At 42.6% G+C, this 14,680-nt stretch overlaps 2 protein-coding genes across 3 annotated transcripts in view; one reads left to right on the forward strand and one right to left on the reverse strand.

The window, feature by feature from the left end:
* Positions 1 to 1,832: 1,832 nt before the first annotated feature.
* Positions 1,833 to 4,914, forward strand: LOC310770967 (major histocompatibility complex class I-related gene protein-like; the record flags this gene model as incomplete). Its single annotated transcript, XM_083663655.1, has 3 exons — positions 1,833 to 2,091; positions 2,877 to 3,182; positions 4,892 to 4,914. 3 exons carry the CDS (start codon positions 1,833 to 1,835, stop codon positions 4,912 to 4,914), a joined length of 588 nt encoding a protein of 195 aa, XP_083519781.1.
* An 8,292-nt stretch (positions 4,915 to 13,206) lies between these two features.
* Positions 13,207 to 14,680, reverse strand: part of LOC310770968 (TGF-beta receptor type-2-like) — a 34,241-nt gene continuing 32,767 nt past the window's right edge. For both annotated transcript variants that reach the window (XM_083663656.1, XM_083663657.1), the window contains exon 7: positions 13,207 to 14,680. This exon is cut by the window's right edge and continues 397 nt beyond it. The gene's annotated coding sequence lies outside the window, so the exon portion shown is untranslated.

Here is a 14,680-nt window from a genome sequence, read left to right on the forward strand (position 1 = left end):
GTAGGGGTGTCACGATACACTCAGTTCACGATACGATACGTATCACGATACTGGGTTCACGATAACGATACGATACGATACGATTTTAACAATATTTTTTTAAACTTGAATAATGACAATATATGACTGGAAAAGTAGTATTTTATTTGAAATGCACAAATACAAAACATGCTGTTGTGGGAAATTGTTATTACAATAACAACTAGAAAAAACATGAGATTGGAGATAAGGCTTATCTTGAAATAGAATGAGTTACACTGTCACTTAGATTTACTTTGAACTAAAAGGTTTCTCAGCAGTATAAATTCTCATTATGCATCTTCAGTTTTTCTTCAAACTCAAACAACAAGACTTTTCTTAGTCTATTTTTTATGCATCTTCAGTTTTTCCTGTCAAGTAAACAGTTTTGCCAGAAACTCAATTGAATGGTTTCTCTCCTGTATAACTTCTCATGTGTCTCTTCAGAGACTTGTTCAACTGAACTACTTTCCACACATTGAACTTCAACAAACAAAGACGTTTCTTTGTCTACTTTTGAAAAAAAAAAAAAAAAAAAAAAAAAAATCACGATATGAGATTTCATCTCAACGATACATATCGTGACGTTTTACTATCGCGAAATTTCGTGGGACGATATATTGTGACACCCCTAACCAGCAGCATGTTAGAGTTCACTGGTGAATTTATCAATCTGACAAAATGAGTTCAGTTCTCCTGGAGGCTGCTCACTGTAAAGCAGTTTAAATCTATACAATGGTTTGAAAGAGTGCATTAATTCATTGAATTAAGAGTGATTTGGCTAAATCATCACTGAACAGAGATTTAAATTCTTTATTGTGTTGTTAGTGTACAAATATATTTAAAATTTAACTCAAAAGCTGAGTTTCTTCCCTGTTTGTCTCACAGTGACTCACTCTGTGAAGTTTCTCCAGACTGGATCCTCTGGAGTCACAAACAGCCCAGAGTTTGTGGAGGTCAGGTTTGTTGATGGAGTTCAGGTGTTTCACTGCAGTAACACCATGAGAGCAGAACCCAAACAGGACTGGATGATCAACGCAACAGCAGATGATCCACAGTACTGGAAGAGACAAACTGAGAGGTGTCTGAGTAACCAGCAGTTCTACAAAAACAGCATTGAGAACATAAAGCGGCTCTTTAAGCAAACTGGAGGTTTGTTTATGTTTCACTTTATTCTGCTGAAAACACACACACACACACACACACACACACACACACAGTGTGCAGTGCGCACGGCCGCACGCGGTTGCATATAGGCGCGACGGAGGGACGCACACACACACACGAACGGGCCCACAGACAAGCGCGCACGTACACACGCACGAACGCAGACACGCGCGCTGCACGCACGCGCACACACACACACACACACACACACACGTGTGCAGTGCGCACACGGTTGCATATGCGCTCGACGGACGGACGCACACACACACACACACACACACACACGTGCACACGCACACACACACGAACGGGCCACAGACAAGCGCGCACGTAAATGTGCCATGTCTACTCACATATAACGCCCCATACACACGCACGAACGCAGACACGCGCGCTGCACGCACGCGCGCACGCACACACACACACACACACACACACACACACACACACACACACACACACAACTAATACTATGCTCGTCTGGTATCATACTGATACAGTGTTTCTGTCCATCCCATAATAACAGAGATCACACTCTCTCTCTCTCTCTCTCTCTCTCTCTCTCTCTCTCTCCCTCCCTCTCTCTCTCTCTCTCTCTCTCTCTCTCTCTCTCTCTCTCTCTCTCAGGTGTCCACACCCTCCAGAGGATGTCTGGCTGTGAATGGGATGATGAGACAGGAGAAGTTAAAGGGTTTGAACAGTATGGCTATGATGGAGAAGACTGGCTGGTGTTGAACATGACAACATGGACATATATCGCTGCTAAACCAGAGGCTGTCATCACTGCAGAGAGCTGGAATAAGAACACAGCTCAGTTAGCAGAGAACAAGAAGTTTTTATCACAGACCTGCATTAATCAGCTGAAGAAGTATCTGTCCTATGGGAAGAGCTCTCTGCAGAGAACAGGTAGAGTCACATGACCTGATGTAGTTTCATCAACACAACAATGTTCATCTGTCTCTTCTGTTTCTAATGTACAGAAACATGACAGTGAATATGAACCAGCACACACACACACACACACACACACACACACACACACACACACACACAGTATACAACTCATGTTTTTGCGTTTGCACACATCTTTTTGTCTCGCTCTCTGTCTCCCTGTTTCTGTCTTCGTCATTCTCCCTCTCCCTCTCTCTCTCTCTCTCTCTCTCTCCTCTCAATTCAATTCACAAGCTCTTCCTCCATGTTGTTGACGACGTGGTCTTGATTGTGTGCCTGGTGGTGGGTTGAGGTGTAGAGAGATGTTGAACATAAATCAGCGTGATAAGAACTACCTAAAATGACAGAAACCATCTTTGGAGAAAATATATTTGATTATTTAGTTTGGCTCATGCCCCGTCCACTAACATGAAGGGGGCGGGATTCATGACCCATACTGCAGCCAGCCACCAGAGGGCAATCAAGATGGCTTCACTTTTTGGGAGCTGACATGACGTCCATATTTTATACAGTCAATAGTGGAAACTAACTATGAGAATAAACAGCGATACAAAGAGTTAAAGTAACTCACCTGTAGGTTTATGGTGTCTGAGTTTCCCCTTGTGATTGAACCTGTGGAACAGACAAAGATTTTATTTATGTGTGTGTGTGTGTGTGTGTGTGTGTGTGTGTGTGTGTGTGTGTGTGTGTGTGTGTGTGTGTGTGTGTGTGTGTGTGTGTCTCTCTCTCTCTCTCTCCAGTTCTTCCCTCGGTGTCTCTCCTCCAGAAGTCTCCCTCCTCTCCAGTCACCTGCCACGCTACAGGATTCTACCCAGACAGAGCCATGTTGTTCTGGATGAGAGATGGAGAGAAGCTTCAGGACCTCATGGACCAGGGAGAGATCCTCCCCAACCACGATGGAACCTTCCAGATGAGCGTTCAGCTGAACGTTTCATCAGTCAAACCTGAAGACTGGGGGAAGTACGAGTGTGTGTTTCAGCTCTCTGGTGTCAAGGAGGACATCATCACCAAACTGGACCCAGCAGTGATCAAGACCAACAACCCAGGTAAGACTGGGATCACAGCTGATGGAGGAGGAGAGACACATTTAGTTTACTTCTTACACCTGACATGCAGTGCATGAAGCAATTCATGTATTTGACAATTTCATCAAATCACAACTCTGCACAGAAAAAGAGAGTGAAGCAGTGAGCGTTGTTCTTGTTCTACCTTCTGTAATGTTTTGTGTGTAAACTTTAATGTATCTCCAGTGGAGCAGGCAGTAAAGACACCTTCTTTGGAGTTACAAAGGTCCAGGGTTCAAACCCCCTGGTGGCCAAGTCCTACTTGCCATAGGTTGCAGTATTACATGACTTCTCCCTTTAGTTAGTTTCTCCTCACTAAACCTATACCAGGTGTTTATTTGGCTCAGTACGTAAAGGCTCAACCGTTAATGTGGAAGTTTGTGAGATCTAATCTAGACGTGTCCGTTCCAAACTCATCAGTTATTAAGGACAAATAATAGGAAGTTTGTCAGTTGTGAACAACTCCATCAATGTGATTATAATGAAAAGATGAACTTGACAGAAGTCACGGGCCGACACTAAAGCTAAGACTGCATGTCTGAACTTCACAACATGTCAGTTTGTGTGTGTCGTTTTACCTTCTGGAATGTTTGGTCTGTTTGTCTTTTCAAATCGTGCTTGGACCCTTCAATTGCCGCTTGTGGCTATATTTGATTATTACATGGTGAATATATGCTAACTGGATCTAAATGTTTCAAGCATCAATAAATTTAAGTTAAAACCTGCTTAGTTAAACATAGAAAACTCTTTAAAAACATATAACAGAATGTGTTTGACCTTTAACCAGTTCCTCTTCCTCCAGCTGACCTGCCTGCAACAACAACCAGAGCTGATTCCTCCTCTCCAATTGAGACAAGTAAGACAATTTCACACATGTTGTAAAAACGATATCAGATTTTCCACAATGTAAAATGTTTTATACATGCATTAGCCTACACGTAAAAATGTCATATTTTTAGAGGAGTTTACAGCAACACAAGATACACATGTAGTTTAGGATGTGTTGAACATGTTAACATTGTTTCTAAGTACAAGTTAAGCTATATATGAAGCAGCTGTCACTCAGAAAACATCTGACTTATGATTTCCAGTTTGTCTCTTTAGTTGATGATACCAAACTTTTTGATAGTCACATAAAATAGGATGATTTTCTCATTTATGTTATCACAACGCTGAAGAAGGCCTGCTGGCTGAAACGTTCGTTGTAACTGGTCTTGATGATGGAATAAAAACCCTGAAAGGACATTCACTGAGTGCTGGCGTTCTTCGTTCTTTAACTCATTTATATTATTCCCTTCATCTTTTTGGCTCTGCACCCCTTGCTTCTCTCTCTTTCTCCCTCCTCTCTCTCCCTTCTTCCGCACTCGCCCTCTATCTCTCTCGCCCAGGTGACTTCCTGGTTGTGGCTGTGTGTGTGACTGTTGTTGTTGTGGTGCTGCTGTCTGTCAGTCTGATGCTGCTCTACAGATGGAAGAGAAAGAGAGAAAGTGATGGTGAGTTGCTTTCAACCGTGTCAACTATCAGACACACACACACACACACACACACACACACACACACACACACTCACACACACAAATAAAAATCTTTGTACTGTCTGTTCCACAGGTTCGAACACCAGGGGAAACTCAGGCTCCATAAACCTGCAGGTGAATTGTTTTAACTCTTTGTATCTCTGTTTATTCTCATAGTTAGTTTCCAGTTCCACCATTGATGGTATAATATATGGACGTCATGTCAGCTCCCAAAAAGTGAAGCCAAAACACCTTGATTGCCCTCTGGTGTCTGGCTGATGGTTTCTGTCATTTTAGGTAGTTCTTATCACACTGACGTATGTTCAAGTGCTCATCTTTCTGATGAGTTTGTTTATAATTAGTTAAAGTTAAGCACAAGGCACACCAATCAAACATTCTCCAACAGACAGGGACAAACACCAACAGGCAGTTGTCTGAGGATGTTGGCAGTTGTTGGAGAATGTTTGATGGCATAGAGAGCCAAAGTGAACCTCACTTCCTGCTTCAGCACTGTACCAGAGATTTTCATTCGCCATTCATTTCCCCATAGACATTTCGTAAAATGCTTATAAAAACAGTTTTACTTGTTCAAACCAAACAGTTCAGATATATTTAGAAACAGGGGAGATCATAACATTTAACTTAGATCAAAATGTTAAAAAAAAAAAAGCGGATTTAAAGAAAATATTTTTTCGATGTTTTTGGTTTGAGTGAAATGTTCTATGGTCTATGGTCTCTCCTGTGTTGGTTGGAGAATGTTTGATTGGTGTGCCTTTAGGAAGACAAAAGCTCTTTTCTGCAGAGGCCATCTTTTCTGCACCTTGCAGCCTCTCTCTGCTTTTAATGAGGAAAAACACTATATGGACACACAGCCTAAAACAGCATAGATGTAGGATACATGCAAGATGGAGGACTGTTTCCATGGCTACCGCTGGCATGCTCTCCTGCCTTGTACCCTTACTGAACTTAATATTGTATTATATTTTACAGAATGTCACCTATGCCAACTGGCCTCCAGCCTCCAGATCCCAGCCAGACTCCACCTACCAGAGCCTCAGTCCAGCCACCATGGACCAAGACCAAACATACTCTACTCCGCAGCCAGACTCCACCTATCAGAGCCTCAGTCCAGCTACCATGGATCAGGACCAAACATACTCTACTCTGCAGCCAGACTCCACCTATCAGAGCCTCAGTCCAGCCACCATGGACCAAGACCAAACATACGCTACTCTTGAGCAAGGCCAGTTTTAATCTTTTCAGACCAAAAGCGAATAATCAGTGTGAATGAATTGCATGGCGATTAAGAACAAACAAACAAACAAACATTTATCTCTGTGGGACTATTCATACCAAATCTAAATTTGCTGAGCGGATTTTTATTTTTTTCCCGTTTTGCCGTGCGATTTGTTCACACATATTTTTCTCTTTTATTCTAAAAAGACCTTGAGTCTGCTATAGGGTGGGCTGGTAGACTTGAGCCTGCTATAGGGTGGGCTGGTAGACTTGAGCCTGCTATAGGGTGGGCTGGTAGACTTGAGTCTGCTATAGGGTGGGCTGGTAGACTTGAGTCTGCTATAGGGTGGGCTGGTAGACTTGAGTCTGCTATAGGGTGGGCTGGTAGACTTGAGCCTGCTATAGGGTGGGCTGGTAGACTTGAGTCTGCTATAGGGTGGGCTGGTAGACTTGAGTCTGCTATAGGGTGGGCTGGTAGACTTGAGCCTGCTATAGGGTGGGCTGGTAGACTTGAGCCTGCTATAGGGTGGGCTGGTAGACTTGAGTCTGCTATAGGGTGGGCTGGTAGACTTGAGCCTGCTATAGGGTGGGCTGGTAGACTTGAGTCTGCTATAGGGTGGGCTGGTAGACTTGAGTCTGCTATAGGGTGGGCTGGTAGACTTGAGTCTGCTATAGGGTGGGCTGGTAGACTTGAGCCTGCTATAGGGTGGGCTGGTAGACTTGAGCCTGCTATAGGGTGGGCTGGTAGACTTGGGCGGTAGGTAGCTCAGAGGTTTGAGCAGTGGACTATCTGAAGGTTGCCGGGGAGGGAGATTAATAAAGTAGTATTCTATTCTGGATCAAAAACAAACTCATCAGGATAAGTTCATTAGCCTATTTCACATCCCACTCAAATCAGCCATTTTGTGTCTAAAACGCAGGAAGTAAAACAGAGGTGCAAAGAAGGTCTTGTTTGCTGTTCCTCCGCTGCAGGGACAGCTGGTCCAGTCCTGGGGCTCTAATCAATGTCTTGCTTGCACCTGTTTTACTTCCTGCCTTTTCAACACAAAATGGCTGATTTGGGTGGGATGTGAAATAGACGTACTGTATATAGGGAGACCGCACACTCCACAAATCTGCAGGAAGACCGACTTTCAAAGATACATAATTTATTGGCAACAGATGTCAGAACATCATGTTTCACAGATGTGCTTCATCAGGTTCATTCATAAAATGAGGGTGATCTCACACACCTTTGTAGTGGCTGTGTGATAGAACGGCCTGCCCCTAAACGCATAGTTCAATCAATCAATTAGCTCTGGTAGAGAATCTAACAAAAAGAGAAAACATTTTGAAAAACGTAGAAAAAATAGTACCAAAATCTGCCAATATAGGCTATATTAAAAACATAAATGTGACAAATTATCTATATATATAGAAACATAGCTACATCTTACTGTGTGTGTGTGTGTGTGTGTGTGTGTGTGTGTGTGTGTGTGTGTGTGTGTGTGTGTGTGTGTGTGTGTGTATGTATATACCGTACATGACACTATATATATATATATATATATATATATATATATATATATATATATATATATATATATATATATGCTCTGTGTAACTAGGGAGTGTCACTCTGCTCTGTGTGTACAGTATGTGACTATAGAGAGTGTCACTCTGCTCTGTGTGTACAGTATGTGACTATAGAGAGTGTCACTCTGCTCTGTGTGTACAGTATGTGACTATAGGGAGTGTCACTCTGCTCTGTGTGTACAGTATGTGACTATAGAGAGTGTCACTCTGCTCTGTGTGTACAGTACAGTATGTGACTATAGAGAGTGTCACTCTGCTCTGTGTGTACAGTATGTGACTATAGGGAGTGTCACTCTGCTCTGTGTGTACAGTATGTGACTATAGAGAGTGTCACTCTGCTCTGTGTGTACAGTATGTGACTATAGGGAGTGTCACTTTGCTCTGTGTGTACAGTATGTGACTATAGGGAGTGTCACTCTGCTCTGTGTGTACAGTATGTGACTATAGAGAGTGTCACTCTGCTCTGTGTGTACAGTATGTGACTATAGGGAGTGTCACTCTGCTCTGTGTGTACAGTATGTGACTATAGAGAGTGTCACTCTGCTCTGTGTGTACAGTATGTGACTATAGAGAGTGTCACTCTGCTCTGTGTGTACAGTATGTGACTATAGGGAGTGTCACTCTGCTCTGTGTGTACAGTATGTGACTATAGGGAGTGTCACTCTGCTCTGTGTGTACAGTATGTGACTATAGGGAGTGTCACTTTGCTCTGTGTGTACAGTATGTGACTATAGAGAGTGTCACTCTGCTCTGTGTGTACAGTATGTGACTATAGAGAGTGTCACTCTGCTCTGTGTGTACAGTATGTGACTATAGGGAGTGTCACTCTGCTCTGTGTGTACAGTATGTGACTATAGAGAGTGTCACTCTGCTCTGTGTGTACAGTATGTGACTATAGAGAGTGTCACTCTGCTCTGTGTGTACAGTATGTGACTATAGGGAGTGTCACTCTGCTCTGTGTGTACAGTATGTGACTATAGAGAGTGTCACTCTGCTCTGTGTGTACAGTATGTGACTATAGAGAGTGTCACTCTGCTCTGTGTGTACAGTATGTGACTATAGGGAGTGTCACTCTGCTCTGTGTGTACAGTATGTGACTATAGGGAGTGTCACTCTGCTCTGTGTGTACAGTATGTGACTATAGGGAGTGTCACTCTGCTCTGTGTGTACAGTATGTGACTATAGAGAGTGTCACTCTGCTCTGTGTGTACAGTATGTGACTATAGAGAGTGTCACTCTGCTCTGTGTGTACAGTATGTGACTATAGGGAGTGTCACTCTGCTCTGTGTGTACAGTATGTGACTATAGAGAGTGTCACTCTGCTCTGTGTGTACAGTATGTGACTATAGGGAGTGTCACTCTGCTCTGTGTGTACAGTATGTGACTATAGGGAGTGTGACTCTGCTCTGTGTGTACAGTATGTGACTATAGGGAGTGTCACTCTGCTCTGTGTGTACAGTATGTGACTATAGAGAGTGTCACTCTGCTCTGTGTGTACAGTATGTGACTATAGGGAGTGTCACTCTGCTCTGTGTGTACAGTATGTGACTATAGGGAGTGTGACTCTGCTCTGTGTGTACAGTATGTGACTATAGGGAGTGTCACTCTGCTCTGTGTGTACAGTATGTGACTATAGGGAGTGTCATTCTGCTCTGTGTGTACAGTATGTGACTATAGGGAGTGTGACTGGGTTCATGTCTAGGGGAGTGAAGGAATGACCACTTTACAACACACCTGTTCTGGGCTCTGTGATGAAAAGAGTCTATTTGTTACCATGAATCTCATCACTCCTATTTAATTTGTAATAAAGGACAAAGTAAAGAAAGAGAACAAAAAAACTCTCCTCGAGGTACAACACCTTCAAACTGTGATCAGCTGTGCTGCTTTGAAAATCTGGACAGAGGAAAGTGTATTAGTGATGCATCTGCATGACTCAAAATCACATCATTGAGGTGGCAAAGCCTTCACTCCCTCAAGCTTTGACTTTTGATTATAAAAGATATGTATTATTCTTTGTGTAGGCTAAATGTTTTTATTTGATATTATTGATATTTGTCCAGAGTACCTGTTTACCCCCTTGCCACAAAAGTACATGTGGTGGTGGTTGCAGTAATAATGGTTGTTGTTTGTTTGCACTGAGTGCAACAAGATGTCAAATGAAAGCTGAATCCACAGATTCCAACAGTATCAGTCTGATCAGTCTACGAGCAAAACTCACTGAACTAGCATCCGAAGAACAACACTTACTGTCACGACAGGTGGTGGTAATAGAGTACTTTGAACATGTGTATTTTATATTTGATGCTTCTTGACTTGCAATACTTGCCTTTTACATTTACTCTCCTAAGTTCTCTTACTATGTTTATTGATGCTATGCACTGAACACCAAAGTAAATTCCTTGTAGTCTGTGTGTAAACTTACTTGGCAATAAAGACAATTCTGATTCTGATTTTACAGATGTTTATCAGAGGAGACGATGGCTGGAAGAGTTTTTTTTTTTTATAACAATCTTTTAGAATAAGTATCCTTTTATTTTATAGAGGACTTGTCGATCCATGTGTGTGCAGAAAACAAGGAACCAACTGCCTTTTTCTTTTCCATTCTTATGACCAGAGAAATATTGGATTTAATGTTCACCAAATTGATTGATTGATTGATTTTATTTATGGATATAGCAGAACCAAATCCAAGGGACAGACATGTAAAAGTGTGAACACTTATTTCCAACATGGTCCCTGGTCTTATAAATCAGGACATACGGTCACACATAACATAAAATAAACAAAATAGAACAATATATATTGTTATATATATATATATTGTTATATTGTTATATTGTTATATATATAGGATATATATATATTATATATATAGGATATATATACATATATAGGATATATATATATATATATATATATATATATATATATATATATATATCCTCCCTTGCTTTCAAGCTCAGGAACCGCCACTGGTGTATATGTACCAGGCAGGCAGACAGACAGTGTCGATTGGATAGCCTAAAATGATAGGGGGATTAAGCTGGACAGCTTCAGACTCTGCTGTGTTCCTGGTGGAGGGGGCAGAGTAAGAGACACACTCAGAACGGACTGAGGGGAGGGAGGAAGTGATGAAGTCCTTCCTGGGTGCGTAGGCTGTATCATAATTAAGACTTCTCCTATGACAAGTGGAAAGCGTGTGTGTGTGTGTGTGTGTGTGTGTGTGTGTGTGTGTGTGGCGGGGGGGGGGGGGGGGGTTCAGGGTTCAGAGGGCCTCCACACACCCACTGTAGCTTTCAATGAGCAGGCAAATAAAGCATTAATAAAGTATTGAGCAACTCAAGAAACTGGCTGTTTTAGGTTTTAATTTTGTTTTCTTGACCTATAAATGCCTGTGCAAAACGTTTTCAAAAGACATACTCTTGTCTGCCATAATTGTTTTTCTTTTGTTTCATTCAAAAACCTATTTATAAATAAAAAATGATGTGACACACAATAATCTGAAGTGAAGTCTTGCCATTTCATTTGACCTGCTTTAAAGCTGCAGGAGGCAACTTGGTACAGTACTTTGTCACCCCCAAGTGGCAGCGGGAGCTAACTGTTTGAACTTTTTAAAGTTAGAACTTTGAGGTACTTCATTACCCAGAAATTGTGAAAAAAAAGTGTTTGCAACAGATGTTCTGGATGGAGCTCTTTCTGGCTGCTGTTTAACACACATTTTTACTCCTGTTTTGTTTTGTCACTTCCTACTTTCCCACCAGTGACCATAACTGACACCAGAAATTAATTTGGGCAAACAGGATTGATCAGTTGGGATGAGACTCTTTTCTCTCTTGCAGCCCCTCCAAATGTGGTCCATGTGTGGTCCATGCAGGCCCAATTGGCCATGTCTCTGGGTGGGGAGCCAGAGTAAGGGTATGTGTCCTGTTCGCTGCACCAGCGCCTTCTCTGGTCAGTCGGGGGCGCCTGTTCGGGGGGAGGGGAACTGGTGGGAATAGCGTGGTCCTCCCACACGCTACGTCCTGCCAGTGAAACTCCTCACTGTCAGCCAGAGGTGTAGTGCTATCTGAAGAAGTGGGGGAACGCACCTATTCACCTTATTCCTGGACTTACGTTTCCCATGATTCTCAGCAGTTGCCGGTTGTCGACTTCCTGTTTAAAAAAAAATCACCAGCAAGGACGTGCGCGCCGCTGTCCTCAGATCAGGGGTGGGCAATAATTTTTCCTGGGGGGCCCACATGAGAAACCCAGATTGTTGCAAAGGGCCAAAAAATATTGTCATGCCGTAACATCTAATTCTATCACCAGATTAAATTATAGAAACATTTATTATATTGAAAATCACTCCGAACAACCAATTTAGGTCATCTCATTCGATTTATTCAAGCTTCATAAGTAAAATGGTGTGGTTTGTCTTGGACCTCCCGGGCCAGGCAGAACCATCAAGAGGGCCGGTTCTGGGCCCTCCGGGGCAGAAAATAATAACCCGCCCAGGTCTGATCTAGATGCTGCTGAGGGCCGTCCCCTTCGATTACAAAATCTCCCTGCAAAGTCTGAGCAGCAAAGACTTTGACCTATATCTTTTGTTTTTCTTTGCATTGTTTATTTCTTAATTAACCTGTAATGTGCATTATATGTTGGGTGTATTGTATGTCCTGTTCTTAACAACAGGGACCATGTTGGAAATAAGTGTTTGCACTTTCACATGCTATCCCTTGGATTGTGTTGTATTTCCATAATAAAATAAAATAAAATCAGACCATAATTAAATTGCATTATATGCATTTTATTATATCCTCTGTATAATAAATCATCATTTTACTTCAAGGATAGACTCTCTCTCCTGATTGAAATGCCTGTTACAAGCCTGGGAGCAACTGACTGTCTACCAGGACCATCATGATGCTACTGATAGGAGCTGGCAACCTGCAAAAACGGAGATAGCTGCTTTCCAGCAGACTCATTGTGATGCTGAGATCTTCTGGAAAGCCTACAAAGTATTGTTGACAGGAAAGGAGCGCATGAGTCAACAAAACCACAGGAAGGTAATATTGTGGCTGGGCCGCTGAGCATGAGGGAATTGGGGGAAAAGAGTTGGGTCCTTTGAGAAAAGGTTTGAAACTAGTAGACAGTATCTTGTGCTTGAAGCACAGTAAACAATCATTGCTAGGGGGGGGATTTCAAAAGCTCATTGCTGCTAATCATTAGCGCCAAGCTGAGTTTGGGGTGGTGATTTGAATTTCCTGTATTTTGCAGAATTCGGCTAAGGGGAAAATTCTCACCAAAAACACATGTTTTGCTCATTCATATGATAACCTATAGCCAGATATGCAGGCTAGCAGATATGCTATATTCAGCGCCGACATTAAAACTGGAATAAAGTTTGGTTTTGTGGCGTTAAGCCACACAGCTGATTTCCTGTGGAATCTGACCCAACACAGCTCACAATGTAAAACGTAGAGTGGAGCCGGGTTGAGGCCGCCAATCGTCTCACCAAAGGGTTTATCGGAATTATCCTATAATGTCTAAAAAATTAATGTAGCAATGGTTTATTGATGTTAAAATGCTCCACAAAGCACCTTTTAAGGTAATAATCCAAAGTAGCACTCGAGGTCAAAAACAATTAGGATAAAGACCATCTTGACTCACTAGAATATTGAAACTCTTTTTAATTATGGCTTTTAAACATTTATACACAGATGAGTTTGATAAGAGATCTTTATTGAGAAAGGAAGTCCCTTTCTGTCACACGCACCGGCCTTTAGAGACCTTTCATTCATCTCCCATTTCCTTTTATAGCACAGAGTCCTCTGAGTAAACACACACACACATAGACAGTAAACAGTATGTATGTTCCCTTTTTCCCTTTCAGGCCAATTTCAACCGTCTTGATTTGACAGTTCACTGCTTTCTTTCCAAAGCTGAGGGTCGTTTCCATTTCAGGCCCGTGGGGAAATGACACCTGCGTCCGTTTGGTGATCTGCTTGGTTTTCACAAAGTGCTGCTTCAGATCAATTCTCCTGCTCAGTCAAACAAGACACAGGTTTTATTACATTTCATTTCAACGTGGTTTCACAATCCTGCTTTAAAGACCTTGATTGTTACATCGCACTGTCCTCCAGTCCCTTTTCCCATCCCTCCAAGGCCACCTATGAAACATCTAAGCAGTCACTCAACTACACGGTGAGGACGGGGGGGAGGTTAGTGTTACTAACTGCCTGAACATTTATGACATTGCTCCTTTTACCCCTTTTCCCTAAACAAACGTGGTCCCTTTATTTCCTATTACTGCACTGTATTGTCATAACAAAATAAAACAAGACACTGAATATACTGTACATCATTTGGTGTGCATAGATATGGATAAAGTGCAAACAGTATTTGGTTACAAAAGCTTTAAACTGTGTTTCCACCTGTTCATTTAAGGCTTGATCCAGTCTTTGGAGCGTCTCTGCTAATCCCGTGTAGTTCCCTTTCATCTCCATCACTTTCCCATTGTGCTTCTCCGTCACACGCTCCTGACCAACCCACGGCCATAATACTGTACATCCACTGGAATCTCTCTCTCTCTCTCTCTCTCTCTCTCTCCACCCAGCTGCTCAGTTGTAGTTCCTCAGCCCCCTGGTGGGGGGCAGTGTTGCCGTTGAGTTGAGTTTAGAGGTCTGCAGCACGGGCGGGGGGGAAGGGGGGACTGGAAATGAAGCCTGAGCCCAGTCTGGGCCCGCAACAACGTTCAGGGCCCGACCCAAAACTTTTGAAGCCTATAAACCCGACGCCCCCCCCCCGAAATCTAAACCGTTCCTATTTCAAAGTCATAGCTCTCGTGGTCCGTGTATTTTTTTTTTGGTCATTCTCTTTTCTTTTCAGAAACAAAGGAAGACAAAGGGGAAAAAAAAGAATGTTGATTTGATTTTCATTTAAAAAATCCACAAATCAAAGAGAGAGAGAGAGAGAGAGAGAGAGAGAGAGAGAGAGAGAGAGAGAGAGAGAGAGACAGAGAGAGACAGAGAGAGAGAGCGAGAGAGAGAGAGAGCGAGAGAGAGAGAGAGAGACAGAGAGAGAGAGAGAGAGAGAGAGAGAGAGAGAGAGAGAGAGAGCAGCACTCAGCAGAGGCAGGGGGGCTGTGTGTGTCCAGCCTGTGTGACACAGAGCTTC

This window comes from Poromitra crassiceps (genome assembly GCF_964638095.1).
Source record: "Poromitra crassiceps genome assembly, contig: HAP1_SCAFFOLD_281, whole genome shotgun sequence".
NCBI lineage: Eukaryota > Metazoa > Chordata > Actinopteri > Beryciformes > Melamphaidae > Poromitra > Poromitra crassiceps.